This window comes from Micropterus salmoides, unplaced genomic scaffold (genome assembly GCF_014851395.1).
Source record: "Micropterus salmoides isolate LMB-PRFRI ecotype aquatic unplaced genomic scaffold, ASM1485139v1 Ms_hic_scaffold_7, whole genome shotgun sequence".
NCBI classification, from domain to species: Eukaryota; Metazoa; Chordata; class Actinopteri; order Centrarchiformes; family Centrarchidae; genus Micropterus; species Micropterus salmoides.
In genome coordinates this window covers 38,265,846-38,293,836 of record NW_024044459.1, presented here as the reverse complement: position 1 = coordinate 38,293,836, position 27,991 = coordinate 38,265,846, and the positions used below count along the sequence as shown (strand labels likewise).

Here is a 27,991-nt window from a genome sequence, read left to right as displayed (position 1 = left end):
CCGCCAATGTTCTCTGTAACGTTCCTATTTAATCAGCTCGGGGGGATCCGCCAGTCTTCTTTTTATCGTTCCTATTTAGTCAGCTCGGGGGGCTCCGCCGATCTTCTCTGTATCTTTTGTCCTGCTTAGTTTGCCCCCTGGGCCCCTCCCAGCAGCCCTTTCAGCACAGTGGGGGCCCTCTTGGAGGAATGCAGGGGGAGGAGCTGTGAGGAGGTCTTTTGTTGTCTCGCCTTCAGCCACTCCTGACTGCCACACATAAAGGCTCTTTGCATAGATTTCCCATCAGCCCCGTGAGCTCCTCAGCAGGGCAGACGGGAACTGGAGCAGAGTCAGACCGGGTCAGATGTGGTCTCAGAGTGTCACTATAGGTTCAGGGACCACAGTCCAGCACCCAGACCTCTGCATACTCTGATTTCTGAGCAGATTATAGCCAGTTAGAGGCCGTTTGTCCTCTCCAGCCTCTGTATGCGCAGCCACCCTGACCCTGGCTGGTCCCGGGACAGGCCCCTATATATAGAGCCCAGCCGCAGGGCTTTGTTGTGTTACTCCGGTAGCACATATACTAAAATTGGAACGATACAGAGAAGATTAGCATGGCCCCTGCGCAAGGATGACACGCAAATTCGTGAAGCGTTCCTCATTTTCTGCCATTTTTGAGATTTTATAAATATGCGTGACCCTGACCCAGGGAGAAATCTGAAGTTTTAGGACTTTACTACTCTGAAGGGTCTCTGAAACTTTGGCTCTGAGCCAGAGGACAGATCCAGGAGGCCCGCCAATGTTCTCTGTAACGTTCCTATTTGTCCTACTTAGTCAGCCCAGAGAGTCCCGCCAATCTTCTATGCATCGTTCATGCTAAGTTGGCTTCGAGGGCCCCATCAATCTTCCCTGTATCGTTCCTATTTAGTCGGCCCGAGGGGCTCCGCCAGTCTTCTTTGTATCGTTCCTATTTAGTCAGCTCAGGAGGCCCGCCAATGTTCTCTGTAACGTTCCTATTTGTCCTACTTAGTCAGCCCAGAGAGTCCCGCCAATCTTCTTTGTATCGTTCCTATTTAGTCAGCTCAGGAGGCCCGCCAATGTTCTCTGTAACGTTCCTATTTGTCCTACTTAGTTGGCCCAGGGGGCCCCGCCAATCGTCTCTTTATCGTTCCTGCTAAGTTGGCTTCGTGGGGCCCCATCAATCTTCCCTGTATCGTTCCTATTTAGTCGGCCCGAGGGGCCCCGCCAATGTTCTCTGTAACGTTCCTATTTGTCCTACTTAGTCGGCCCAGGGGGCCCCGCCAATCTTCTCTTTATCGTTCCTGCTAAGTTGGCTTCGGGGGCCCCATCAATCTTCCCTGTATCGTTCCTATTTAGTTGGCCCGAGGGGCCCCGCCAATGTTCTCTGTAACGTTCCTATTTGTCCTACTTAGTCGGCCCAGGGGGCCCCGCCACTGTTCTCTGCATTGTTCCTGCTAAGTTGGCTTGGGGGCCCCGCATATCTTTTCCGTATCGTTCCGATTTTTCCTATTTAGTTGGCCCGGGGGGCTCCGCCAGTCTTCCCTGTATCGTTCCTACTTAGTCCGCCCAGGGGGCCCCGCCAGTGTTCTCTTCATCGTTCCTGCTAAGTTGGCTTCAGGGGCCCCGCCAATCTTTTCCGTATTGTTCCTATTTTTCCTATTTAGTTGGCCCGAGGGGCCCCGCCAGTGTTCTCTGTAACGTTCCTATTTGTCCTACTTAGTCGGCCCAGGGGCCCCGCCACTGTTCTCTGTATTGTTTCTGCTAAGTTGGCTTGGGGGCCCCGCATATCTTTTCCGTATCGTTCCGATTTTTCCTATTTAGTTGGCCCGGGGGGCTCCGCCAGTCTTCTTTGTATCGTTCCTATTTAGTCAGCTCAAGGAGGCCCGCAAATGTTCTCTTTAACGTTCCTATTTGTCCTGATTAGTCGGCCCAGGGGGCCCCGCCAATGTTCTCTGTAACGTTCCTATTTGTCCTACTTAGTTGGCCCAGGGGGCCTCACCAATCTTCTTTGTATCGTTCCTATTTAGTCAGCTCAAGGAGGCCCGCAAATGTTCTCTTTAACGTTCCTATTTGTCCTGATTAGTCGGCCCAGGGGGCCCCGCCACTCTTCTCTGTATCGTTCCTAATTTTCCTATTTAGTCAGCTCGGGGGCCCCGCCAATCTTTTCCGTATCGTTCCTATTTTTCCTTTTTAGTTAGCTCAGGGGACCCCACCAATCTTCTCTGTATCGTTCCTATCAAAAGACGTCTTTGTTTCCTGTTCACACCAGAACTTTCTGTAAACGGTCCGAGAGCCCAAACCATCCAAAGAAAATGCTTCCACAACAGAACCTGGTTCAGTTTGATCTGGACTGAGACACTGGTTGACCTGCAGTGAAATAAAGAAGTGATTAAAGTTTCAATGACACGTTTAAACTATAATCAAAGGTTTTCAAGTTTCTCTCCTTTAAACTCACCGACAGCAGATGAGCTTCTGAGACTGGAACAGCTCCTGGAAGAGGACGGCTCACATCAAACTGGACCAACGTTTTATTACAGCAGGTGTGACGATCCCAGCTCCTCAGAGGTAAGAAAGATAATCGATTAGCTGAACCATTAAAATTATTAACTTTGTGATGTTATACGACCGTTTGACACCAACACTATCAACTGGAACCAGCTGGTAACACAGGGGTTGTGTTGTTAACGGTTAGCAATAATAGCATTGTTAGCAGCAGCTAAGGCTAATGTAGGACGTTTCATGAATTAGCATATTAGCAATAATAGCATTGTTAGCAGCAGCTAAGGCTAATGTAGGACATTGGGTGAATCAGCATGTTAGCAATAATATAATTTTTATATAGGACAGTTACTGAATTAGCATGTTAGCAATAGTAGCATTACTAGCTGCAGCTAAGGCTAATGTAGGACTTTTAGTGAATTAGCAATAATAGCACAGTTAGTGGAAGCTAAGGCTAATGTTTAGTCCAGAATTTTTTACCAGAGTATCAGAAAATGTAGCCATCCAACTTCCATACCTTCATCTTCAAACCTCTTGTCTGTTTTCACGTCCAGATGAATATTTTCTTCTTTTGTCAGAAACCGTTACTTGTTAGCTGGGTCAGAGACTCGTGACATCACAGGGTCTGGAGTCACAGGGAAAGTGGCGGTTCTAGCCCAATTTTATTGCTCATTGTTAATTTATTGAATTAGCATGTTAGCAATAATAGCATTGTTAGCAGCAGCTAAGGCTACTGTAGGATATTTGGTGAATTAGCATGTTAGCAATAATAGCATTGTTAGCAGCAGCTAAGGCTAATGTAGGATATTTGGTGAATTAGCATGTTAGCAATAATAGCATTGTTAGCAGCAATTAGGGTTACTGAAGCAAGGTTTGTGAATGAGCATGTTAGCAACAGCAGCATCACTAGCAGCAGCTAAGGCTACTGTAGGACTTTTAGTGAATTAGCAATAATAGCACAGTTGGTGGAAGCTAAGGCTAATGTTTAGTCCAGAATTTTCTACCATACAGTATCAGAAAATGAAGCCTTCCAGCTTCCATACCATCATCTTCAAACCTCTTCTGTCTGTTTTCACGTCCAGATGAATATTTTCTTCTTTTGTCAGAAACCGAGAGTCTCTGTCCTAGCTAGTGACATCACAGGGTCAGGAGTCATGGGGACAGTGGCGGCTCTAGACCCATTTTATTGAGGGGGCCATGCTGGGGTCAGTTGTTTTGTCAGAGGGGCCCATTCGATCCGGGAGAAAAGAGACAAAGGATCAAGCTTTGAAAATGTCTTGTTTAGTAGATAATGTGATGTTTTAGTATGTTCCAGTAACAGGATCTTTTCAGTATAGTATTGTTAAATTACATTATACAAAAAATTTCCTGTTAACTTTAGCTTGAGTTACAGGACATTCTCTGATGCAACACTTCTCTGTAAAGCTTAATGGGCAGTAGAAGCTCTAGTGTATGAGACATTCTCTGGATCCCAGTTGGTGTTGTGTATCCCATTATAACTTTTGTTATCAGGGGGACATATATTTTGGCAGACTGCATGTCCAGGTGGGACCAGTAGGCTAATGTTTGTGTATGTAAAGTGCTGTTTAAATGCACTGCATTATTAAATTATTATAATAATTTACCCTGGCTGGGATTGGCTCCAGGCCCCCGCAACCCTTTCTGCAGGATTAATGGTTGACGATGGATGGTTAATTTACCCTTTAAGGATGGGGACAATTTCCTGCAATATCCAAAGGCTGTCCATGCAAAGGTAACATGGAGTACAAGGACAAAATGTGTCTACAAGGCTGCACTCCGTTTAATCTACATTTCGTCACAAGGAAGATATATTACTATGATTCCTGTAGAGCAGGGCTGTTCAATTGCATATTTAATTGGGAAAGGATTTAAAAATCAGGATACAGAGATGGGCCGATGGGATCATTAGGATTTTAGTGCCCCCTACGGGGCGGCTGTGGCTCAGGAGGTAGAGCGGGTTGGCCGTTAATCGGAAGGTCGGCGGTTCAATCCCTGGCTCCCCCTGGTTGCGTGTCGAAGTGTCCTTGGGCAAGATACTGAACCCCGAATTGCCCCTGGTGGCTGTTCCGCCAGTGTATGAGTGAGTGTGAATGTTAGTTTCCGTTTGAGCACTTAGGCTCAGTGTATGAATGTGTGTGACTGGTGAATGCAGATGTAGTGTAAAAGCGCTTTGAGTGGTCGAAAAGACTAGAAAGGCGCTATACAAGTACGGAGCATTTACATTTACATTTACACTTGTATTGGTGAGACTTCATGACCTCAGCAGACAGAGCCGGGCTGCTGACAGTCCTCCTATTCTCTACAGGTCGCCGCAGTACTGCCACTAACACTAGTACTGCAGGAACTCTCAGAGTACTTCAGAATGTTACGTGATATGTGAGAAAGTTACTGTTCGTTTTTCCACCTGGACCCATCAGGTACATTTAGACTGCAGCAGACACACAAACCGACGGCGGTGGCGGCGTGTCGGCTAACGATACAGGCTAACACATTTAGCCATGTTAGCTGCAGAACGAGCTAACGGCAAGTTCAACAAGCTAGCACGCAAAATAAAGAGTAAAGAAAGATGAAAACTTACAGGTTTCCAGGTTTGAAGCCGGTTTCCATCCTTCAGCTGTTCGGCGTCGTTCACGGAGAAATAAAAATTAAGCGTTAATTAATTTATATGTATCTAAATGTGTATTTGTGTATTTATATATTTGTATGTATCTAAAAGTATATATTTGTGTATTTATCCATCCATCCTCTTCCGCTTATCCGGGGTCGGGTCGCGGGGGCAACACCACCAGCAGGGGACCCCAAACTTCTCTTCCCTGAGCCACATTAACCAGCCCTGACTGGGGGATCCCGAGGCGTCCCCAGGCCAGTGTGGAGATATAATCTCTCCACCTTGTCCTGGGTCTTCCCTGAGGCCTCCTCCCAGCTGGACGTGCCTGGAACACCTCCCTAGGGAGGCGTCCAGGAGGCATCCTTACCAGATGCCCAAACCACCTCAACTGGCTCCTTTCAACGCAAATGAGCAGCGGCTCTACTCTGAGCTCCTCGCGGATGGCCGAGCTTCTCACCATATCTCTAAGGGAGACACCAGCCACCCGCCTGAGGAAACCCATTTCGGCTGCTTGTACTAAGCGATCTCGTTCTTTCGGTCATGACCCGGCCTTCATGGCCATAGTAGTATATTCATTGGTGCATATGCACAAACAAGAGTCAGAGTCCCCCCCCATTACCCGAAGGCGTAGGGAGTAAACCCTCTCATTCACCGGAGTAAACTCCAACGTAGCGGTGCTCAGCCGGGGACTTGTGAGTATCCCCACACCCGCCTGGCGCCTCACACCTTGAGAAACTCCAAAGAATAGGGTCCATCCCCTATCAAGATTCCATAACCGAGGTCAGTCCCACCAGCTCTAACTGGTAGCGCTTCATCTCCCGCATAAATTCCAGCTTCTTCCCCCACAGAGAGGTGATGTTCCACGTCCCCAGAGCCAGCCTCTGCTGCCTGGGTCTGGTCCGCCGAGGCCCCTGACCTTCACCGCCATCTATGTGGCAGCGCACCCGACCCCTGTGGATCTTCCTATATGGTGGGTCCAAAGGATGGAGAGGCGGGTGCCACGTTGCCGTTTCGGGCTGTGCCCGGCCAGGCTCCGTGGCAAACCCGGCCACCAGGCGCTCGCCGACGAGCCCTCCCTCTGGGCTTTGTTCCAGACGGAAGGCTCGCTGGCCATCTAAATGTATGCATTTGTGTATTTATAAATTTATATTTATCTAAATGTGTGTATTTATATATTTATATTTATCTAAATGTGTATATTTGTGTATTTATATATTTATACGTATCTCGATGTATATATTTGTGTATTTATCTAAGTGTATATATTTGTGTATTTATCCATTTGTATTTATCTGTATGTATTTGTGTATTTATATATTTGTATTTATCTGTGTATATTTGTGTATTTATACATTTGTATTTATCTGTGTATATTTGTGTATTTGAGTTGTGACTTCTGTGACTGACCTCTTTGGGACTCTCAGCTGATGCCTGTGTTCCTGGTCCCCTGTGAAGACCCTGGTCCCTGATCCTGGTGGTCCAGCCTGCTGCGTGGTGGACTCATCCTGCAGGATCTAAACAGGGCAGCGGGACTACGTGTCAGAGACTGCTGAACTTGTAAGACATACAAACATTCTGTTTTCAAAACGGCGAATTTGACCGAAAGCTGAGCAGCGTGCCCGCCTGTCAGTGACTGCATCGCTGGCTAGATGTTGTGAGGTGAGCACATACGCGTAGGAGCCATTATCAGTGAGGACATTTCAAAATCTATGTCTCGTCCCCCTCACTTTTTGGGGCGGAGTTGGCTCATGGCCAGGCGGTTTGAGTGACCAGTTAATCACACACTCCGCATCAGACGCGAATACACGGTTGAAAGGCAGACAGAAATCACGTTATAGAAAACGTGACGGTCAGTTTTTGTTCCTCACCTACGGTCATGAAGGCTGAGTCGTGACCGAAAGAATGAGATCGCTGTAAAGTTAAGGGAGAAAAAAGGTTTGCTGGAGGCAGGTGCAGCAAAGTGCCTCAATATTAGGTTTCTTTTGTACCTGCAGACAGCAGCGGGGACGCCTGCTGCAGGGGGGGTAGGGACGTGTTACAAGTAACCTTTTGCTAAATAAATAAACTAAATTTAAACCTTTTCACGTTCCTTTTTTAAAACTGTGGCCTACTTTTACTCTTTGCTCCAGTGTTGTCTGCGGGCCACTAATCTACATTTTCCATTCATACCTTCATAACTTCTCCAGTCTGTAATCTGCTATGGGCTTCGTTCACCCAATGAGCCGTCAGCCAGGCTGTGTGCAGTTACGCAGAAGAGCGCTGGTCTCCTCTGTGGTACAGAGATGGGCGTTTATCACAGAGATGAATGAGCTGGGCAGATCAAACATTTAGAAAATCAGGCAGATATCTAAAGCAAAGTATTTAACAATCCAAACAAGTAGGTAGAGATGAAATGCAGATATTTATTGTTGTGAATTATGTTATGCATTATAGCCTAAATTGTTGGAGTTTAGAATTGCTCGAGCGATGGTGGTCTACACTGTCATCATTTAAAGAGTTATTTTACAGTGTTAAAACTCTCCAGCTCTGAGTGTGTGTGGTCCTCTCTGTATCTAACTGCCCAGGCTCAGCAGTAGCACATGTGCTCTGGGAGCAGAATGAGGAAGCATCAAAAACACCAGCAAAGTTAAAATGTAGAAGCAGAATTAGTGAATATTAGTGCATCACAGTAAGAATGTCCTGTCTTTAGCACACAGCACAAAAGACACCAGCTTATTCCACAAAGTCAGGTTATGGTTAAAACAGCATGATCAGCAGAGGGCACAGAGAGGGGGGGGCAGTGCAGTCAAGAAACAGTCATCAGTAATAATCATTCTTAATCATCTTGTCTTTATCTATAAGTGCTGAACGTCTCGGGTTACGTATGTAACCCTGGTTCCCCGAGAACGGGAACGAGACACTGTGTCGGTTACGACACTATGGGAACGCCTCTAGGCGAAGCAGGTCTGAACGTGAATGAAATCACTCCAATCCTATTGGCCTGTTGCTAGAACGGTAAGGTGTGACGGAATAACCGGAGGAGTATAAAGCACACCTGTACACACTCATCATTAGCTTAAACTATGAAGCAGGCGCTTCAGGCGGGGAGAGAGGTGCGGCGGGCCGACGCAGTCTCTCGTTCCCCTTCTCGGGGAACCAGGGTTACATACGTAACCCGAGACGTTCCCCTTCGAGGGAACTCGAACTGCGTCGGTTACGACACTATGGGAACGAGATACCCACTAAACCGTGCCGAAAACCCCGCCTGCCCCTGTGTGCAATAAAGTGGCACGACTAAGAGGAGAGCGCACGAGTGCCAGGTGCCGAAGGAAGGTCAAGACTGTAAAACTGAATGAATGTGTGCGGAGTGGCCCAGCCAGCCGCTAAACAACATCCTGCAAGAGGCCCCGGAAAGGAGGGCTCGAGAGGCCGCCTTGCCTCTGGTAGAATGAGCCCTCACAGCCACAGGTGAAGGCAAACCGCGCACCTGATAGGCCAGGGAAATAGTCTGAACAATCCAGTTGCTAATAGTATGTTTGGATGCAGGGAGCCCGGCCCTGGGAGACCCAAAACACACTAGCAGCTGGTCAGCCTTCCTCCAACGGGAGGACCTTAGAGTGTAAATACTCAGTGCTCTGACAGGGCAGAGCAGATGAAGTCTCCCGTCCTCCGCCGTCACATGAGGTGGAGGATGAAATGCCTGCAGCACTGTGGACCCTGCCGCACAAGAAGGCACTTTAGGGATGTATCCTGAACGAGGGTGCAGGATAGCCCTAATATTCCCCGGGGCAAAATCCAGGCTTTGCGGGGAAACCGAAAGCGCTTGGAGCTCCCCCACCCTCCTCAGAGAGGTGATAGCAAGGAGAAAGGCCATCTTGAGGGTCAAGTGCTTAGCCTCAGCTGACTCCAGGGGTTTGAAGGGGGCCTCAGCCAACACCCCAAGAACCACTGCCAGATCCCAAGTGGGAACCTTGGACCGAGTCGCAGGTCTCATCCTCCGGGCACCACGGAGGAAATGTACAACCAAGGGAAGTTTCCCCAAGAACCCCTCCCTCAGAGGGGTGTGGAAAGATGAAATAGCTGCCACGTACACCTTGAGGGTGGAAGGGGAAAGACCAGCAGAGAACCGGTCCTGGAGGAACTCAAGTACCTGAACCACCGGGCAGGTAACAGGGTCCACCGACCGCTCCACTTCAGGCCGTACATCCTCCGTGTGGACGGGGCCCTGGAGCTCAGGAGGGTCTCGACTGCTCCGGCTGTTAGACCCGCCTCTAGGTACTGTGCCCCCTCAGGGGCCAGACCCACAGTCGCCATATGGCGGGGCAAGGGTGAAGAACCCGGCCCTGTGCCTGGGACAGCAGGTCTCTCCTCAGAGGGACCCGCCATGGCGGGCCGTTCAGGAGCGACATGATGTCCGAGAACCACACCCGGGTTGGCCAGAACGGGGCTACGAGCAGTAGGCCGACATAGTCCTGGCGGACCCGCTCCAGGGAGCGACACTCTGCTTCCTCTCCTCTCCGTAGGAGCTCGTAGAGGGAAGGGACCTACGCCTGGCAGCCTCAGCTGCCTTGGGTCCAGACCGGCGAGGGAGGTACTGGCGGAACGCTTCGCACTGTGTCTAACACTTCATGGTTCTGCGAAGCTCCGCCAGATCTTCCTCGGAGGGACCCCCCCTCTGAACCATCTCCTGTAGCAGGTTGGCTTGGTAGGCTTGAAGCACCGTGGTGTGCAAGCTCGCACCTGCCTGGCCCGCTGCCATGTACGCCTTCCCCACGAGCGTGGATGTGGTGCGACATGGTTTGGATGGTAACGCCGGCTTCTCCAGGGAGGACGCAAGTCGAGGGGAGAGATAGCTCGCAAGCTCATCCTCCACCCGAGGCATCCTCCCATAACCACGGTCCCTAACCCCCATCACATTACTGTAGTTCAGTGATCGGGGTGTGGAAAGCCATGTAGAGAAGGGTCTGCCCCATGATTACTCAGTTCATCATGTACTTTCTTTTCAGGAAAGAATGGCAGAGACCGGCGTGGAGGTGGCGTGTGGTGCTTAAGAAACCTTTCATCAAGCTACCACTAGCCTGTGGTGTCTGCTCCTCTTTTCTCTTTTTTTTTCGGCCAGTTGATGTTGAGCTTAGCCACGGCTCTAGTCACCACCTCCAGCAGCACGTCATAGTTGGGCGCGGCCAGATGACGCCGCCTCGACACCCGGAAGTCATCGTCCACTGCGCTGAGCACGTCCGCCTCCTCGGAGTCGGATTGCTGCAGCGTCTCCGGATCCAAACCGCGAGCGGGAGAAGCCGAGAACGGGCTCCCGAACGAGGAAAGGAAGCGTCGGAGCCAGCGGATGAAGGTCGGGAAAAAGCCTCAGCCGTCCCGAAATCCTCCGACAGATCACGCTGTGAACCCATGAGTGAAGCCGCCGGGCCGCCTCAGCGACCGCAGGGCCCACACCACGGGGAAAACACATCCGGCCATCCTCGGAAAGAGAGCCATGCTGTACCTCAGTACCCGCACGGAAAGGGCTTCGCAACGGGCGCAGGCAGCCCCCTCGAGAGCTGCCCGGGCGTGCTCCATCCCCAAACATGAGACACACATCTCATGAGAATCTCCATCCGTGATGTACCGAGGGCAAGAAAAAACACACCTTCTGTACATCTGGTTGCCGGACATGCTGGTAGACTTCTTCTTCAGGTAAGACACACTGCTTGTAGGACTGGAGCTTTCTTCAAACAACATACAGAGCGCCTGCTGAATAGAAAAAAGCTAATGATGAGTGTGTACAGGTGTGCTTTATACTCCTCCGGTTATTCCGTCACACCTTACCGTTCTAGCAACAGGCCAATAGGATTGGAGTGATTTCATTCACGTTCAGACCTGCTTCGCCTAGAGGCGTTCCCATAGTGTCGTAACCGACGCAGTTCGAGTTCCCTCGAAGGGGAACTGTAGAAATGAGCTCGCTGTGGTTAAGATCCCTGAGTGGGAGCATTGGCTGCAGACACTGAGACTATGCACGCCTTGTTCTACTGTCATCTACTGCAGGTGTTCAAAATCTGCTGTGACAAGTGGTCTGCTGTTAAGACTGCATGTTTAATTACTGATTAAGGGGTCGATTGTCAACTTCCAGCCTCTGATGCTTACAGCCTGTGTGAACTTGGAGTCAACTTAATGAAGGAATTTTTGCTAAACGTTTTCACAACAGATAGTGGGTGATCATTGTCACGACAGAGAGACGATAAGCAGAAAGCAGAAAACAGCCAGCATAACATCAAGATTGCCGTAAGAAACCACAAATTATGCAAGCATAACTTTTAAAAAATATGGCGACACTAAAGTTGTGAACTTCTTATCCAGTAGTATAAAAATATAGAACGTCAACAACACAGTAATGCATGACAGCTGGAGAACTTGTTAACTGGTAAAACAATACGTGTAAACAGCAGAACTGCAGAGGAAAAGAAGTTCACCATAAGGAGAGGAGGGGCAAACCAGCCCAGAGGGGGGTATATGAGGCTGTCTGCAGACCACAGGACTGACTCCATCCTCCGACCTGCAGGGATGTTGATCTGTCCTGTTTTGGAATAAACTCTTTTGCACCGACTCTTGACCGTCTCCAGAGAAGTTTCTGACAGCTGCAATAAGGACTTCCTGTTGCTGAACAAAGTGGGTGCAGTTTGCTGAAGCCGCCAGCAGGGGTCAGCCTGGGGCCGGTCTCTGGTTTTATTTTGCAGCTGGCTCATAGTGTTACATAGACTATCTGCTGAGTCATATATAAAACTATTATCTGGTGGAGAAATACATTTTATTACTTAATAATGAAATGAATCCACGGCAGAAACATTTAAAGTTTGAAGTAAAGTCTGTTATTGTTATTATCACAACACAGCAGCGAGGTGGAAATGTGATTCATTTTAAGATCTGCTGCTATTGTCGTTATTCTGATGTGATTCATCTGGATGAGTGAATAAAATATAGATTTATCGATTAGACATGTTTTTGATATTTATTTTGGATAAATTGGTATGTTAATCAAGTAACAGGCAACTTTTCTTTCTTTAGAATAAACAAAGTTAGTAGTTAGATTAATGGACTTGAGAAAGAATCGATGTACAGCCCCAACATGCAGCGACTACAGCCTCTACTTACTGACTGAAACATGACTTGATTTCATTCAGAAGAGTTTTATTTGACACATTATGAAGCGGGTAATGTTTTTAGGAACTTATTTCACCGTTTTAATGATACTTCATTCTCCATCTTAAGTATCGCTCACTTCAGTTCCCGTCACACTCTGACCTGACGTCTCCGCTGCAAACACGCCAGCGGTCCTCGCTTCCTCTGCCCTTTTTCCATCACCAGTACCAGGCATGTGATTGGCAAATATACTGAGACCCACCTGACCGACTCAAACTGCCAGCGGCTCTTTCGTAACCTGGATGGTAAAGCAGGAACCATGACAGTAACTTATTTGGTGGATGTGTCGCAGTGGGAATCAAAGACGAGGGTCTAATCCACTGTACCATCGCCACTTCTCTGTAATTATTATTTTGTATTTGTTTTTCACCAGTCATAACTAAACTAAAACTAAATAATATAGCTACTAACTTTCAAATTAGATCAGTAGAAGTTAATAGTTTATTTTTAAAGAATCAGAGACGGCAGCAAAGGTCGCTGCCTGTTTGAGACCTGGAGGCCTGAAACAGCTGATCAGTCTCTGATCGCGCCAGCTACACAGAAGGCGTTGCCATGGTTACGTCGCAGAGCGCTTGTTTGCCTGTCTGTTGCTGAGGAGCGCGGAGCGACACGTGAGAAAAGGCCTTATATAAACCCTGTCACAACCATTCCCAAGAAATTAATTAATAACGTGCCAAAACCTTTAACACGAGGACGACTTAAAGAGCAACCGTTCATACAGCCAAGTGTTTACAGACTACGCCAGTGATCAATCGACAACGTCGTCATTAGACACAGCCTCTAACAAGCAATAATCAAAACATTCCCAATTTATCCTTATTGTCATCTCAGTGTTGGGCAGGTTACTCAGAAATAATACTGTTAGTTACTTTGCATATACTCCTTAAAAAATAATATGAGCTACTCTATTACTGGGAGATGTAACGTCACGCTCGCCCGACGAGTCCAGGCAGCAGTTTCACGCTGCTGCGCTGCTTTAGCTGATGCTTCAGTATAAATTAGAGGTGCACCGATCACTGGGTCTATTTGGAGCCTTTTATTTATCATGTAGCATTATACAGTATACTGTATATTTATTTAATTGGTATCATGAGTCGATGATAAACTCTGAAGTAGCTGCTTTTTGTTCTGGAAAGCTGAGGCAGGTTCTGTGGGCTTTCAGGTAGCTACACTGGGCATGCACCTGCCTGACGGTCTACTGCGCAGTAGCAGACGATTTAGCGAAAGAAGGAAGTAATACAGACCAAGAACCACACCAGGCTTTTTTCTTTTTTTTGCATTGACCGACAACGAAGTGGAACTGTTACTGAAAGTAACACGGGAGTACGAGAGACGGCGGCGGAAAACAGCCTGGGAGAGTTGTCGCAAAGTAAATACGGCGACATGCACAGTAGGCTAGGCTAACTGTTAAGTGTTATTTACACAGTACTTATATTTTAATAAAGATACCAAAACTAAAACTCTGTAAGTAGCATCGTGCTTTTGCTTTGCATGACAGATAAGACCGACCCACAAAGCCAAATGTGAGTGTGTGTCAACTCATTCACCGTTTTAATCTGGACAAGAGGCGGAAACGTAGCAAAAGGTCTCCGTTTTTGTAACAAAAACAGAGAGAGAGAGGCAGTCAGCTGATTGAGTGGCGCCGCTCTTTGCATCAGGAAACTCACACTGAAGGATCAGTCTCTCTCTCTGCCTGATGCGTCTGTTAAACTCACAGCTGCCACAGTTTTCACTCCTGCGTGTTGCTCCACTTGTCTGAATTCTGCTCAACTCTAGTTGTAAATGATTATGTGGGCGTGTTAATCCCTTCTTGTCCGAGAAGGACTTTGGTGCTAGCTAGCTTTGAAAACCGCTCACACAGCTTAGTGAAACATTTTAGCTGCCGCTGCTGAAAATTTTGTATAGTGTAAGTATAAATGTAGACGTGTGAGCGGTTGAAAGTTTAGAACGTACGACACCCCCCCCCCCCGATTTACAGGTGGGATTAATCCGGGAAAATCACATCCCTGCCTGAGACAGCGCCCCTCCATGTAGCTGGTCGTCATAGCGACGCCACACACAAACAGCGGCCTCTGGATTTAAGTTTAAACGTTTCATCATCGCTCAGAATGTAAAGACAGACGGCGGTGATAGGAACAAAGTACCTGGTAGCAGGTACAAGTACAACTTTCACGCCACGGAAAACCAAAAGGCGGCGAGTCGGGCTGCTGCTGCGCAGGAGGAGAGTCCGTGGCCATGTTAATTATCTGAGAGGCATCTTCGTCATCTCTTCCTCTCACATTCAGCTTTATTCTGATACTAAACCTCTACATGCATGATCAAACTTATCAACGGGCGTAATCAGGTTCTGATTGGCTGCTTCACATCTGAACAGCAGCTGCAGTGGAAACGCTACGTTGGAACATTTGATGAGTCGCAGCGTTTATACACGAGGCCCGAGGTGTTTCACACCTGCAGCGGTTTCTCAGCACAGCCAGGAGGCAGCGGGACGGAGCGGCGAGCGTTCAGAGACTGAAGGTCTGCAGACGATGCCGCTCTTCCAGAAACGCTCTAAAGACAAAAAGCTACTGACCGCGGTGTGCGTGAGCTCGCCGTGCGCTGCCCTGGTGCGGCGGGTCTGAAAGGTTCCAGCTGCTGTGTTTGTGTACGTTGCACCGACAGCTCGACTCTCGCCGCGATGGCATCGTGGCCCGTTTAGATTTAATTCCCCACCAACCCGCCGCGTTATTTACAGCAACGCTCGTTGCTCGGCTCGCTTCCTCTCCTCGTTCTTCAAAGAACATCTACGAGACAGAAGCCGTTAGAACAGCAGCGTAACTCCGCAGCGACCGATCGTCCGAGCGGCGGACGCCAGCGGAGGAAAATATTGTGCGTCTGTTTCCCCCCTGCTGGAAAAGTGATAAAAGTGAGTTATTTAATGGCTCTTCCAACTCTTTCTACAGAGACGTGGTGACATTTTTCATCGGAGGACGTGATTTCTGGATTTTTCCTGCATAGAGAAATGTTTGGCGCCTCCTAAAGAGGTTTCAGCGAGCGCCAAAGGAAAATCTTCAACGCCAAAATGATCAGGATTGGAAAAAAAATCTTCTGCTAATGTTTTTTTAAGCTACTTATCAAACAGAGCGAGCAGAACATAAACTTAGATGCACCGTCTTGACTTCCAGCAGCCTCCCGGTTTGACGGCGCCGGTACGTCACTTTTACATTTATAGTCTTTGGCGGTGCAGAACCGCTGTCACAGTCGAAGCTTCGCAGCGAAACTAGGATGGATACAGGGACGCTCAACGTCTGCTTTTACACAGAACTACCAGTTTTCTCCCAGTAACTTCATATACAGTCTGTTACAATCTACATTTCAACGAGCGAGCGAGCGCAGCGTGCACGCTAAGCTCTACACGAGCGAGCGAGCGCAGCGTGCACGCTAAGCTCTACACGAGCGAGCGAGCCCGAGTTCAGCTGGACGTGTCCAGTGTGAGCTGAATGAACAGACTGCAGCTCTGCAGCTTCTCAAATGGTCAGAAATTAAAATGTACAGATTTCAGTGGTACGGGAACTCGTTGCCTTTACTTGCTTACGGTCGCCCCACAAAGGCCCGTTCTGAGCCAGGAAAATCCCCGACGTCTCCTTGTTAGCTCGGCGCCTCACGCGCTCGTTAACGACTCATTTGAAGCGTGGCGTTCACAACAGATGAGCGACTCCTCTGAGTTCACCTGAACGCTTTAGATCTGTCGGACCGATCTTCGATCTTCCCTCCAGAGCACGGTCATGTGACGCAGACCGCACAGAGAGGAGGGGCCGCTCTGTTTGTGTTAGAGAGGGGTGGGGCGGGGCCACGTTACCGGGACTGAAGGGCCAACAGGGACGCCTCCGTCCCCTCACTCAAACGCCAGCAGCCAGAGTTAAAAAGCAAAACATCTTCAGATCAGAATCCATTCCGTCTGCTAAGAAACCCTCACATGTTCATTATGAAGACACGTCTTTGGTGTGAGGGACGCGGGTTCGATTCCCGCCACTGTGTCCCTGAACCTTAACCCCTCGTGGTGACCTCTGACCTTTAGAAGCTTCAGCTCAATGCAGGAATCCTGAAGTAAAAATTCACCTTTTCAACAGATTTTAAACTTTAAAACACCTTTAAAAGGAAGTGAAATATGTTTCGAACATATTTATTGCCTGTATGTCAGCAGGTTGTTGTTACGCCACCTAAAGAAAAGACTTTCCCAGCTGCCCATCACAGCCTGAAGGTCAGATGTCCTTTAAAAGCAGCTGTCTTACAAAAGCTATGAGCTTTATATACACGTGTGACCCACAGTGTAACTTTGTGATTTGGCTGGTTTAAACCAGATAACGTGAGCTCGCCTGCAGTGATGTGTGATACGTTCAACGACCACCGGATCAAAACAGAAAATTCAAACCGAAGCTGGAGGGAATAAAGCGAGTGATGAATAAGTCAGTAGTGTCGGCGCTGCAGCCTGGAGGAGGGACTGGTCCAAATGACCGCTGTAGTACAATATTAGAACGTTAGATTTAACAGTAAACGGTGTGACGGCCCCTGGTCTGGGCCCCCTCTTCTTTGTATCTTGCTGTGTTTTGTCCCTGTAATCCAGGTAATTGGTGGGTGGAGTCGATACCTGGAGTGAGATGCAGCAGGCGGGGCTCAGGCGGCTACCGACTCCTTCTGATCTCTGTGTTCTTCGCTCTCTGATCTGTCTACAACTGTGTATTTTGCTTCGTTTACTTTTTAAAATCTCTGTTCTAATTTTCAGACTGTGGTTTCCCACTTTTGTCACCTACTGCTGAGCCGTGTTGTGACAATATCTTTATGTTACTATAGTCAACATCATGTCATAACAGAATATAACTCACTAGTGTAAACTTTATTTGAGTTGGGGCTGTTTTTTATTGCTCCAGCCTACATGAGGGTCTCGAACTCGTCAGTAATCACAACAGTTTCTGCAGAACACTGAGTTCAACATTTATAAAGTTCGTTGTAGCACATCAAACTTCTTAACTCCCGCTGCATCCAGGCTGTGATTGGTCTGTTCGACACTGACGAGAGCGTCGGCTTTATGAAAAGTGAACAGCCGGCTAACGTTAGCCAAACCCACACGCCCCCTGAATTCTCCCCGTCGTCTTCAGTCTTACTGATTCAGCCGCTGCCGCCGCTTCTCGCTCTTATTTTTCAGGAACGGGGCTGTTCAGGCGGCCTCAGAGCGACCGGCCAACCGGGTTAATCCCGTTACTCCCGATCGCCACTCAGACTATGTTGTGGACGATCAGCATTGAGGGTCCGGCGGGGGGGGTTACAGTCAGTTGTATTCGTAAATCATTTTTCGGTTCGCACGGATCTATTTCTTGGAGCGTTTAAGAGTGAAATAGGCGCTCGGTAGATCCCTGTATGGCGGGTGGAAAGTGTCAGAGCGAGGATTACCAGGAGAAGGAGAAGGAGCAGTCTACCCTGCCGTCGCCGCCAGACCGCGGGAGACCGGCGGCGACTTGGCGGCGAGTGCATGGAATCAACGTCTTCCGGCGGCGACGTCACGGCGGCGTATGTTCGAATTCCTGTATAAATATACGCCTACTAAATACATCTGAACTAAGTACGTCGCCACCAGTGTCAGTGTAACTCCTATTTTAACTTTATTAAGTAAATTCAAGTCATGCTTTGTACAGCCTGTGTGAAATGCTTTTATTCTTGTGGTGACTGGGAACTCTGGAGTAGCCTACAGTTCATAGCCTGTGTTGTGCTTTATTGTTTGGATTCACTGTCCTATAAAATTCCACTGAAGAAGATGATGCTTTCATTTCCCCACAATGTGAAAATGGTTGTATTAGGCCTACAGTTACTTATAAAAATAATCATTGAAGTATTAGAGCTGTTTCATGCTTATTCAGTTTCTATTATTATTTGTTATAGGCTGTGGTTATTTTATTGGCAATGTATTTTAAATGTATATTTCTGCATAATGATTAGGATTATTTTGATCATGCTAATCATTACTAATCAATGTAATCCTAAAGGAGTTATAAGATACTATGTTGCCTTATGTCTGCACTTTTTTTTTTTTTAGCAATTACATTGTTGTTGAAGTACAAAACACCAAATTAAAAATCTTAAGATCCTCAGTGAAGTTCTTCATTTTCCATCGGGATGCTACGCTAAGAGAAACCAGCATACTATTATACAATGATTCAAACCTAATTTCCCACTCTGCATAGCTTATTGTTAATGCTCATATAAATATAAAGCTCCCATGATTCTATACCAAGAACACCATTTAATGTTCAACTGTAGACAAACGTAAATGTGTTATCTGTTACAGTTAGGCCGACTGGACAAAATATATAATTAAATTACAATTTCTTATGAAAATGTTTAAGATGCCATCTGAATATTTTCTTTAAAAAGCTTGGCTATATGTTGAATAATATTCATTTTGTTGCTTTGTGTGTATTTCATGTGCACATTGTCTTCCTTTGCCATTTCCAGCCACAGTTGTTTAGTAAAGTTTGTTGCTGTTCTGATGCTTTTGATTGGTTCTCATGTTTGAATTTGCAGCGCCACCGTGACTCAATTAAACTGCCTCTCAAGCTGTGTTTTTAAAATGGTTAACTGTTGAAAAACAAAACATTTATGGCAGCATCAAATATGAGGAAAACATTGATGTAAATAAAACATGGAGCTTGGTGTTGGTCTGTTTTTTATATTATAGATGACAATTGGGTACACAAAGTAAATGATAAAAGCACAATTTTAATCTACAGAATAGACCCAAAAGTAAACATCATGCCAGTTAAAAAAAATTAAAGATGGGAGGCTAGAACTTCAAGTTGTCCCTGATATCTATAATACAACAATATAGCATAATTTCATGGCCTATAGGCTACTCAATTAAATTACAAATATTACCAGTTATATTTTTGAAGTTAGAGCTATAGTCTATTAATGAATAAATGTAAAAACACACTCAATGTAATATTTAATTAAGTAAACCCCACAATTGAGTTTTTCAAGTTTCTGCTGTAAACTTCTCAGCTGACATAACTTACAAAATTGTTGAAAGTTGATTAATATCTTTGATAAATATTATATCCATTAGATTACCCTCCTTTTAAATTTCTGTGTAAAATTTAATTTTACAGCAACACTTTTAATGACAAAAAGGCTGGAGCATGTGGGTCTGTAGTCCTTGTATTGAAAATAATCTCTGGCTCCACACTCCAGTCCAGTTGGTGGCGCTAATGCACCTCTCGGCTAGTTTGCCAACCGCCAATAAAAAAAAGAGAAAAGAAGAACAAGTTTGAGGGGAAAAAACAAGCCTGACGGCGACGGGCTTATCAACGACGTTGTTCACTGGCGACGGAGTAGCCTGTCCACACACGTAGCTGTCACACGACGGTCCGCTTTGGTAGGTTATCCGTGGCACAATCCACCCGCCATACCCTGCGCCTAACGTTACAGAAACTAATCAGTTACAGAAACTAATCAGTCCGCTCGCTGTCTGTCTGTTTTCACATTGAAAAAAACATCTTCAAAATTTAACACCTTGTTAAATGGTGATTAAGATGTTTTAAGACCCCGCGGACGTCAATGACCTCATGTGGTTAAATAATGACAAACTCACTTCATTTAGTTTCAGGTCTGGTAAACGTTTTTAACCTGACTTTGTCCCATTTAAGGTTTTTCATTCAGATTAACAGAAGAACTACAAACATGGCGGCGTGTAAATATAAATACTCTGTAAATACAGGACTGTTTTTTTATGCAGAGTATTTGACTTCATGCAGTTTGATGAACTCACCAGCAGGTGTCAGCCTGGGACCAGTCTGCGGAGAGAGGGCGCTGCTGGAGTCTGAAAACACACACACCAAATCCCATTAATAAAATGTGACAGTTTAGATTATCTGGCTTCTCTCAACTCGCCAAACGGGAATTAGGATTAGTTTTTAAATCTGGAGTCTAGACCGGGAAATTCGGCTCACAGCCGGTAAACTAATTGGCTTGTAATCACATTATATGGCCCCTCTAAGAAGCTAACAGCACATCTCACAGCCCGAGTTAAGTCTGATCCTCAAAGTGTCTCTGCTCCAGAACTCATGACCCGCTGCCGGCGGGAAAACCGCCCACACCAAACCGCCTTAAGAAAAGCGGAGAATCTCCGTGACCTCGCTTTTCTCGCCTGATCGACAGGAGCCAGGGCCCCGGGCCTGACAGGCCTCGCGTGGCGCCCACCTCCACCAGGACCGCGGTCCTCGGGACTTGAATCAAAGGCTTAAAAGCTTTTCTCACCTGGTCAGCTTGAACGCTGTTCGTCTTTTAACTGGAGGCTCGAGCTCTGAAACCGCTTTCAGAGGTAAAACATGGCGACCGCGAGCGAAGCACCTGAGGGCCCCGCCGTCACCCCGATCAACCAATCAGGGGGGCCCGGTGTGACGCGCTAACAGGTGTCTGATGGGAACTCAAGTCCTTGATTCCCAAAGACTTCAAAACGAAGAAGAAGAACTTTAAAGGCGGGATTCTGAAGCGTATTCAGTTCATGTTCGTATTAAAACGTCAGGTGCTCTGAATAATCTGGTTTCCTCTCGGCCTGCAGGAAACGCTCGCTCCATCCTGACCGAATGCACTGATTGGCTGGCCGACTGTCACTCTCTCGCTGCCATGGCGACCAGCCCTGCTGCTGCAGGAGCTGCCCGCATGCGCGCGCCGGTCAGACCGCAGCTGATGTCCGCGTGACTAACGGTTTTCCGACGCCAACATCAGGTTAGACGGTGTAGCTGCGCAGGTTCAATATACTAACTTTAGTTACCTTTACACCGTGTATCTGATCTGTTTGTGATTATCTTGTGTCTGCAGTTGATGTTTGACTGGATGTTACTCTTTTACAAATGTTGTATCTGTGTGTTTGTAGTTAAGATAAAGACATTTCAATATTAGTGTACATAAACAATGAAGCTAAAGGTCCTCAAGTATCTGTGTTTCTGGTATATAAGCTACCTATAATATAGTTTGACATTGTTCGTAGCTAAACCTACTGTGTGAAAACGTTTTACTGTAACTGCTGTTATGCCATTACTTATTTTACCAGAAGTAAAAAATCCCGTATGTTTTATTTCTCCTCAGGTCACCTGCAGTCTTCCCAGTATACGCTGACCGGACCCTGCTGGCTGGCCTGGATCACAACCACCGTGTCCACAGACCAGCCAGGAGAAAAGCTGATGACACAGTTCAGTATGTTGCATTATGAGAACTCTTGTGCATTTTACTCAATGCATTTATAAGTGAGTCAAAAAATATTAAACAGTATGAGGAATACAGATAGATGGTGCTGATTTATTGTTGTTGATTGCATTTTATGTGGAAAGTTTACTAATTACTCTATCAGAGAACAGTGTCAGGTGTTAGAAACTTTTCACTAAGCTGATCCTCCTTTCTGTATTATCAGGTACAGCAAGGTGTACAACAAAGTCCAGGAAGTGGAGCTTGTACTCATTGAAGGTGGAGAAGGACTAGAGTTACATCACAGACCTCCAGAGTGCCTCCTCCTCCTCCTCCTCCTCCTCCTCCAGTTGTCTGCTACTGAGGAGCTGCCTAGAAGCAGAACCAGGAGACCTGATGATCCCCGTCAACATGGGGTTCAGTCAGGTGTCCCTGCCCCAACTGTGTTGCTAGATACAGCAAAATATAAATCAAAAAGTAATATGGTTGTTTTTGAAATGTGATAATCATGTCAGAGAGGTGACTGTGATAAATTTAATCTCCACAGCAGCGATACGATGCTACGAGTAAAGTCTGAACTGTCTTCATAATCAGTCAGGACACCTGGACACACCTTGTCTCTTCCTGTATATACTTATTTTTAATGATGTTTAAAATGATCTATTTGTGACATAGGTTGTAGTTTTAGTAGTATTTAATAATAATAAACAAGTGTTTCACCACATTTGGACGTCATTATTGGAGACATAAGACATAAATGTAGTTGTTTATGCTGCAAGTGTAAAGAAAAGGCATTTATCACTTTCAATGTTTTATTTAAAAAAGAATGAAAATATCCAGAACAGGGAGAAATATACTTTGTATTTTTTCTACCCTCCTGGGAATAAAACAATGTACAGTATTCATCCACACAGCGGAGGGAATTATTTGTGTAGCAGTTAGTGACATTACATCTTCCACCCTGCGAGGATTAAACCTCTGTGTTGTCCTGGTGGATCAGGAGAACAGAAACAGCGACTCAGTATCACGACTCTGTGTCTAAGTGCTCCACACTGCAAACTGTCTGTCTGCTGCCTGACTGAACCGTCTGTCCTGGGTCTGAAGATCAGCCTTGTGTGGTGCATGGAAACACTGTAGTCTGGATGTTGTCCACAGATTCTGGTCTGTAAAGGAATATATAGTTGTTAGAACCCCAAATGGGAAAGATCGGTGTAATTGGACAGAACATTCATCAACATGATCAGATATTTTTATTGTTGTTCTCTAACAGGACTTCTGTGTTCACATTACACACCAGGTCAATGTACATGACACAGATGAGCCGATGGCTGAAGCAGAGCTGCAGTTAGTTGTAATCAGTAAACAAAGTAATAACAGTAGTGATTACATTTATAAAGCGCTTTATATTTGACAGTCAAAGGGCTTTAGGGGGAAACACCAGAGAAACTTTGAGACAAGTACACTGGGAGACAATAGACTAGTATTAAAATATAAATAACTGTTCATATGCTGTCGTTTGTGTAGTACAACTGATGGAAACGGGAAAATGTGCATCAGCCTGTTTTTAGCTTTGCCCAATGTTACCGCAGCTGTTAGCACAGCTACCTGATGCTAACAGTTAGCTAGCCAGCTAGTTACTGATTAAAACTAGGTCTTTTTAAACCTATCCAATAATAACATGCTAGCTTGATAGTGAGTACTAACAGCCGGGTTAGTTATTGTCATAAAGTTAGATGTTTTCTTACCCCTGGTGTGAGACGCTGCTCTCCGCTTGTCACACTGCGCTCGTCCTCATGCGGTGTCGGCAACGCGCGTTCACGTGTTTTGGGGGCGTGGCTTTGGAAGGAGCCCAGAAGGGAGGGGGTGGGAGTTTCTCTGTTGGATACTTTCAAAATCCAGCAGTTTCTGGCTGGTTTCTCAAATTTACCTACCCTGCCTTTAAGAGACAGGAAGTCAGTTTCCTGTTGGACATTTAACTTGACAGGATTCAGTTCATGATAAAATGAGGAAAAACATCAGACGGGTCGGCGTGGTGTCCTCCTCAGAATCGCTCTGTCATCGTGAACAAATTGTAAAATAATTGATTTTATTATAAATGACCAAACATTTACACACACATCATGATCAGTCTCTAGAAGTGTGTTTCCCATTTTCTTTGACTGGGTGCATGTGGTAACGCTGCTAACTTCAGTGGGCGTAAGAAGCGGCTTAATTACACAAAAGTAAAATACTTTTTATTTGTAATAACGGTCTGCACGACGGGCCGGGGATGTAGTTCTGCTGGTCATGTCCGCTCGTCTAACAAACCAATCTGAGAGATGACTCCAGTCACCGCGTTCATGTTCTGAAATGAAAACCGGGGACATTTCAAGTTCGGCGTTCAACCCGTCATTAAAATATCCAGTGTTATAATCTGTGAAACAAAAAAAAAAATGGAGGACAGTTCTGGGTTCATGGCTTGTGACCAGAGCCCGACCGATATGTTTTTTTGGGGGCCGATATTAAAAAATGATTAGGACAGCAGAGGCCGGTCCTGGATAAGCTGCACTCGGAGCAGGCCGCTGTTCTGTCCGCAGCCTGTAAACCTTTTCCTGAGCGGCTCATGTTAAAAAGCTTCAGATTACAGGAGACGTCAACTAATATTTGCTGCGTGATCAGAGAGCGCGAGAGAGAATATTTTACTCATAATCTGCAATAATCTCTACTTTCAAAGTAGCTTCGCATCTGGTTTCTCTCTCTACCGGGAACACAGCGCCACACAGACCCAGTCAGCAACTACAGGACTGTGTGTTCACATTTAAAAGAGGATCACTTTGTCTGGCAGGAAGCCGTGTTACATTCTGGTCTGATCGTTTCCGACTGTAACCGCAGACAAGTAACTGCAGATGGATTTAGAAGAAGTTAAACACCAGAGTTGAACCCTCAGACCCTCCTCGGGCACTTTTCTTCATTTTTCAACGTTTGTTTTGATCTGTTGATCATTTCGGCTTCTTTTTAGCAAAATGTTTGAATTCCAGTGTCTTTTACTCTCACATGTCATTTATGCTAAAATTATTCTGATTGATATTTTAGTAATTGTTTTGTTTTTTAATTTCACATTTGATACTGATTTTTGTTGTTTTAAAAAAAAATGTATTACTTATTTTTTGTCTATTAATACACACACGTTAGTTTTATTTACTTTTATTTTTATGTAATTTTTATTATTTTTTTTTATTTTTTATTAACACACACAAACACAACTTTTACTGTTTTAATGAATTGTATGAAATTAACTGTCCTAATTCATATGTGGCTTTGGCAATATTGTTGTTTTACATTCATGCCTATAAAGATAATTTGAAATTGTAAACACAGCTACAGTACTTTTACCTTAAGTTTAAATGCAGTACTTTTACATGTAGTGGAGTATTTTTACAGTGTACTATAATACTACACCTCCACCCTCAGAGGAACCTTCGTGACTGTGTCGTGTGTTCCTGCCCGGACCGGTTTGCAGACGCACCGTTGCCATTGGATGCAGCAGCAGCAACAGCTTCGGCGTGCTAACGATGCTAACGATGCTAACGAGTCAGAAAACGTATCAGCAAAGATCTCAAACGTCACGGATTATAATCTGACGTGGTACACGTTTGGTGTAGTGACGTCACCTCGGCGGTAAACGCCGTCTGTGCGTTAATCTGAGAAGCTAACGGAGCTAGCGGAGCTAGCAGGGATTAGCTGTAAACCAGCGGAGGTCAGCAGCTAGCCGACAGGCGGCTAACGGCCGTTAGCTCCTCCGGCGGGAAGTCTCCGGTAGTTTAACGGCGGTTTAACCGCGTGGTGAAGGTACGGGAGCCGACAGGGACACGAGGCGGCGGCCAGCAGCCAGATGGAGCAGCGTGAGTGTGAAGTACGTTAACACAGCAGCTAAACACGTAGCAGAGGGTCAAACTGATGTGAGCCTGAACGCATCAGCAGCAGCGCCTGAACGCATCAGCAGCTCCACTTTAATGTCAGAGTCCATCCCGCAGGACGGAAGCACATTAACTTACATCCTGTGAGTATTTAGTCCATCTCAGATGTTTTTAGTTCATCTGACAGCTTCAGTTCAGACTGACGGTGAAACGAACTGGAAACAACTTCAGATCCGGTTTAAACTCTGCTCTCTGACCTGGCTTTTGTTCCACCAGGTTCTGCTGAAGAATCAGACGACCAGCTGGACTCTTCCGGTGTTTGACCATGACTGAGATGAGCCTGGACGCGAGCCGGTCCAGACCGGGCCGGGCCGGTCTGCTGCAGGACGTTTCTCCGGTCCCTGTGCTGGTTTACGGAGCGGTGGCGTCTCCAACATGTCGGCCTGTGATCCAGCTGCTGTAGAGGAGCAGACGGCTGCAGAGGAACCTCCTGGTTCTCCTGGTCCAGGCCGCCCCCCCCTGGCACGGAAGGCCCTGTCGGAGGGCTTCGGCCGGCTGCGGTACCGGGACACGTCCTTGCTGATCTGGCAGCAGCAGCAGCAGGACCTGCAGGCGGCGGGCCCCTCCTCATACCTGAACCGCAGCCAGTCGGCCTGGTACAGCAGCTTCGGGAACCAGGCCGTGCTGGTCCGGGACAAGAGGGGCCTGGAGGACGCAGAGGGGCGGTCCAGGATCTGCAGCATCATGTAGACTGGAACCAGAACAGACTGGTGTTATTTAAACCAGAACCACATTCAGACTTTTAGTGGATTTAAACCTGATGGAAGTTTCTGTGGGGTCGATCACTTCCTGATCTTGTCCTGGAGGAACAACATCATTGGGTACGTTGGACTTTGGAAGAACTGCTCCAGTTAATCCAGATCTTCAATAGCAGCCACGCCTGCTGACGGCTGGTACTGCGAGCGGGTGGACTCACTTTAAATGTTTCGTAGAGGCCTGAAACCTCTAAAGTATAATTATTTATGCACCTGCTAAGGTCGAATAATTAGGCCCAAAGTCGGGGGGGGGGGGGGGGGGGGGGTAATGGGGATTGTGGGAAATGTAGGAGTTCCAAAGATCCTGATTCAAAGTGTTACTGACGTGATTATCTGTTACAGGTTGACTCCAGATTCTGGTTTTAACTGCAACAATAAATGTTTTATTCTTGTGGATAAAGTCGTCATTTTACGAGTTCCTGGTCATTTTAGGCAGGTCCCCCCAAAAACAGCTCCTGTGGCTACGAAGGGAGTTCAACCTACTCAGGGTTAACTCGGGGTTATCAGGCAAAATCTAATATTGTGACAAAGCCAGGGAGGCTTGTTGGCATCGCACGGGGTAAATTTGTAGCCTGATTCTCTTCAGTGTTCTTCTTGTAGTTCAGATCTCTGTTCTGTGTTTTATGGGCTCTTCTTTTATGTCTAATATGATGAAGATTTAAAGGTCCAGCTGCACTTGAGCTCCACTGTAACAGAAAGAAAGGAGCCAGCGGACAGGAGGAATAATCCCAGACACAATTTAATTTCCAGGATTAATCTACAAGTAAGAAACTTGAATATTCTCTGATATTAGTCACATTTATAAGAGAAACTTCACTGCCAGGCTGCAACATCACACACACGTCTGTTGTGCATTCTGCACGCACTGGAAAGTTAGATTAAACTTTGCAACCGGATTTATCAGTGAGGAAATACTCCTGAGTTTAGCCCACAGTCACTATCCTGCACCTCAGAGACTTTTTATGACATTAATTTCAGGGAATTTCCGATTTTTCTTCTTGTAAATTTCACACTTTCATCTAGGATTTTGTTCTCGGTTTATTCCTGGCTCCGTATTCTTTGGACACGTAAAAAAGTCCATCTAAATATGTGAATTCAGTTATAGCCCAGAGACGGGCTGCATCTGTCCCGTTAATTAAGATTCCTCCCTGAAATCTGGCCGCAGGGCTCGCTGTCTGAACGTGATGCTGTTGTGTTCAGAATAACTTCAGTGCAGCCGCAGAGGAACAAATCAGGATGAAATCTGAACACGTTTTATGAAGTGGTGTGTATTAATATCCTACTTCTCATTAGCACTGAGTACAGATGTGGTGTGTAGTGCAGGGGAACCTCGAGTTCACCACCAACAAACCCTGCTCGGAGCAGTTTAGAGATGCGGCGTAAATTGCCATGGCAACAGACCTCGGGTAACACCCGTCCACCGTTTCGTAGTACCGGCTAAGCGGGAAGTTACACCTGAAGTTACCTGAGTAAGCCGGTTACCTCGCTTCGTAGTACAGGCCACTGAAGTCATTCTCTGTGTGTCACATCTTAACCTGAAGCTCTGCGACGTGATTGGCTGCTGTCAGGAAAATGAAGAGTTGATTGGCTGGAACACTAAACACAGTTTTCTGCTGTTTTAGTGAAACACCGAGTGCAGCAGGTCAAATGTAGCAGGACACTTTAATCTTGTCTTCACATTTAAAAAGCATTTAATCATTTTGAAACTTTTACGATTGAAACGCCTTTTAAACATGAACACATGATGTAGGAGGGGTTTCAGATGACAG

General features: G+C 46.4%; 1 protein-coding gene, 1 long non-coding RNA gene and 1 other non-coding gene across 3 annotated transcripts; all 3 read left to right on the top strand.

Annotated features, from left to right (window-relative positions):
• Nucleotides 1–539: 539 nt before the first annotated feature.
• On the top strand, nucleotides 540–645 carry LOC119892546. Its single transcript, XR_005442580.1, has one exon. It is a non-coding gene; the product is annotated as a U6 spliceosomal RNA (small nuclear RNA).
• Nucleotides 646–19,490: 18,845 nt separating this feature from the next.
• LOC119891619 lies at nucleotides 19,491–21,800 on the top strand. Its single transcript, XR_005442461.1, has 3 exons — nucleotides 19,491–19,703; nucleotides 21,416–21,523; nucleotides 21,738–21,800. It is a non-coding gene; the product is annotated as an uncharacterized LOC119891619 (long non-coding RNA).
• Nucleotides 21,801–24,983: 3,183 nt separating this feature from the next.
• Nucleotides 24,984–26,481, top strand: LOC119891611 (putative uncharacterized protein BRD3OS). Its single transcript, XM_038703389.1, has 2 exons — nucleotides 24,984–25,550; nucleotides 25,684–26,481. Exon 2 carries the CDS (start codon nucleotides 25,843–25,845, stop codon nucleotides 26,155–26,157), a length of 315 nt encoding a protein of 104 aa, XP_038559317.1. The 5' UTR covers nucleotides 24,984–25,550; nucleotides 25,684–25,842; the 3' UTR covers nucleotides 26,158–26,481.
• Nucleotides 26,482–27,991: the final 1,510 nt, after the last annotated feature.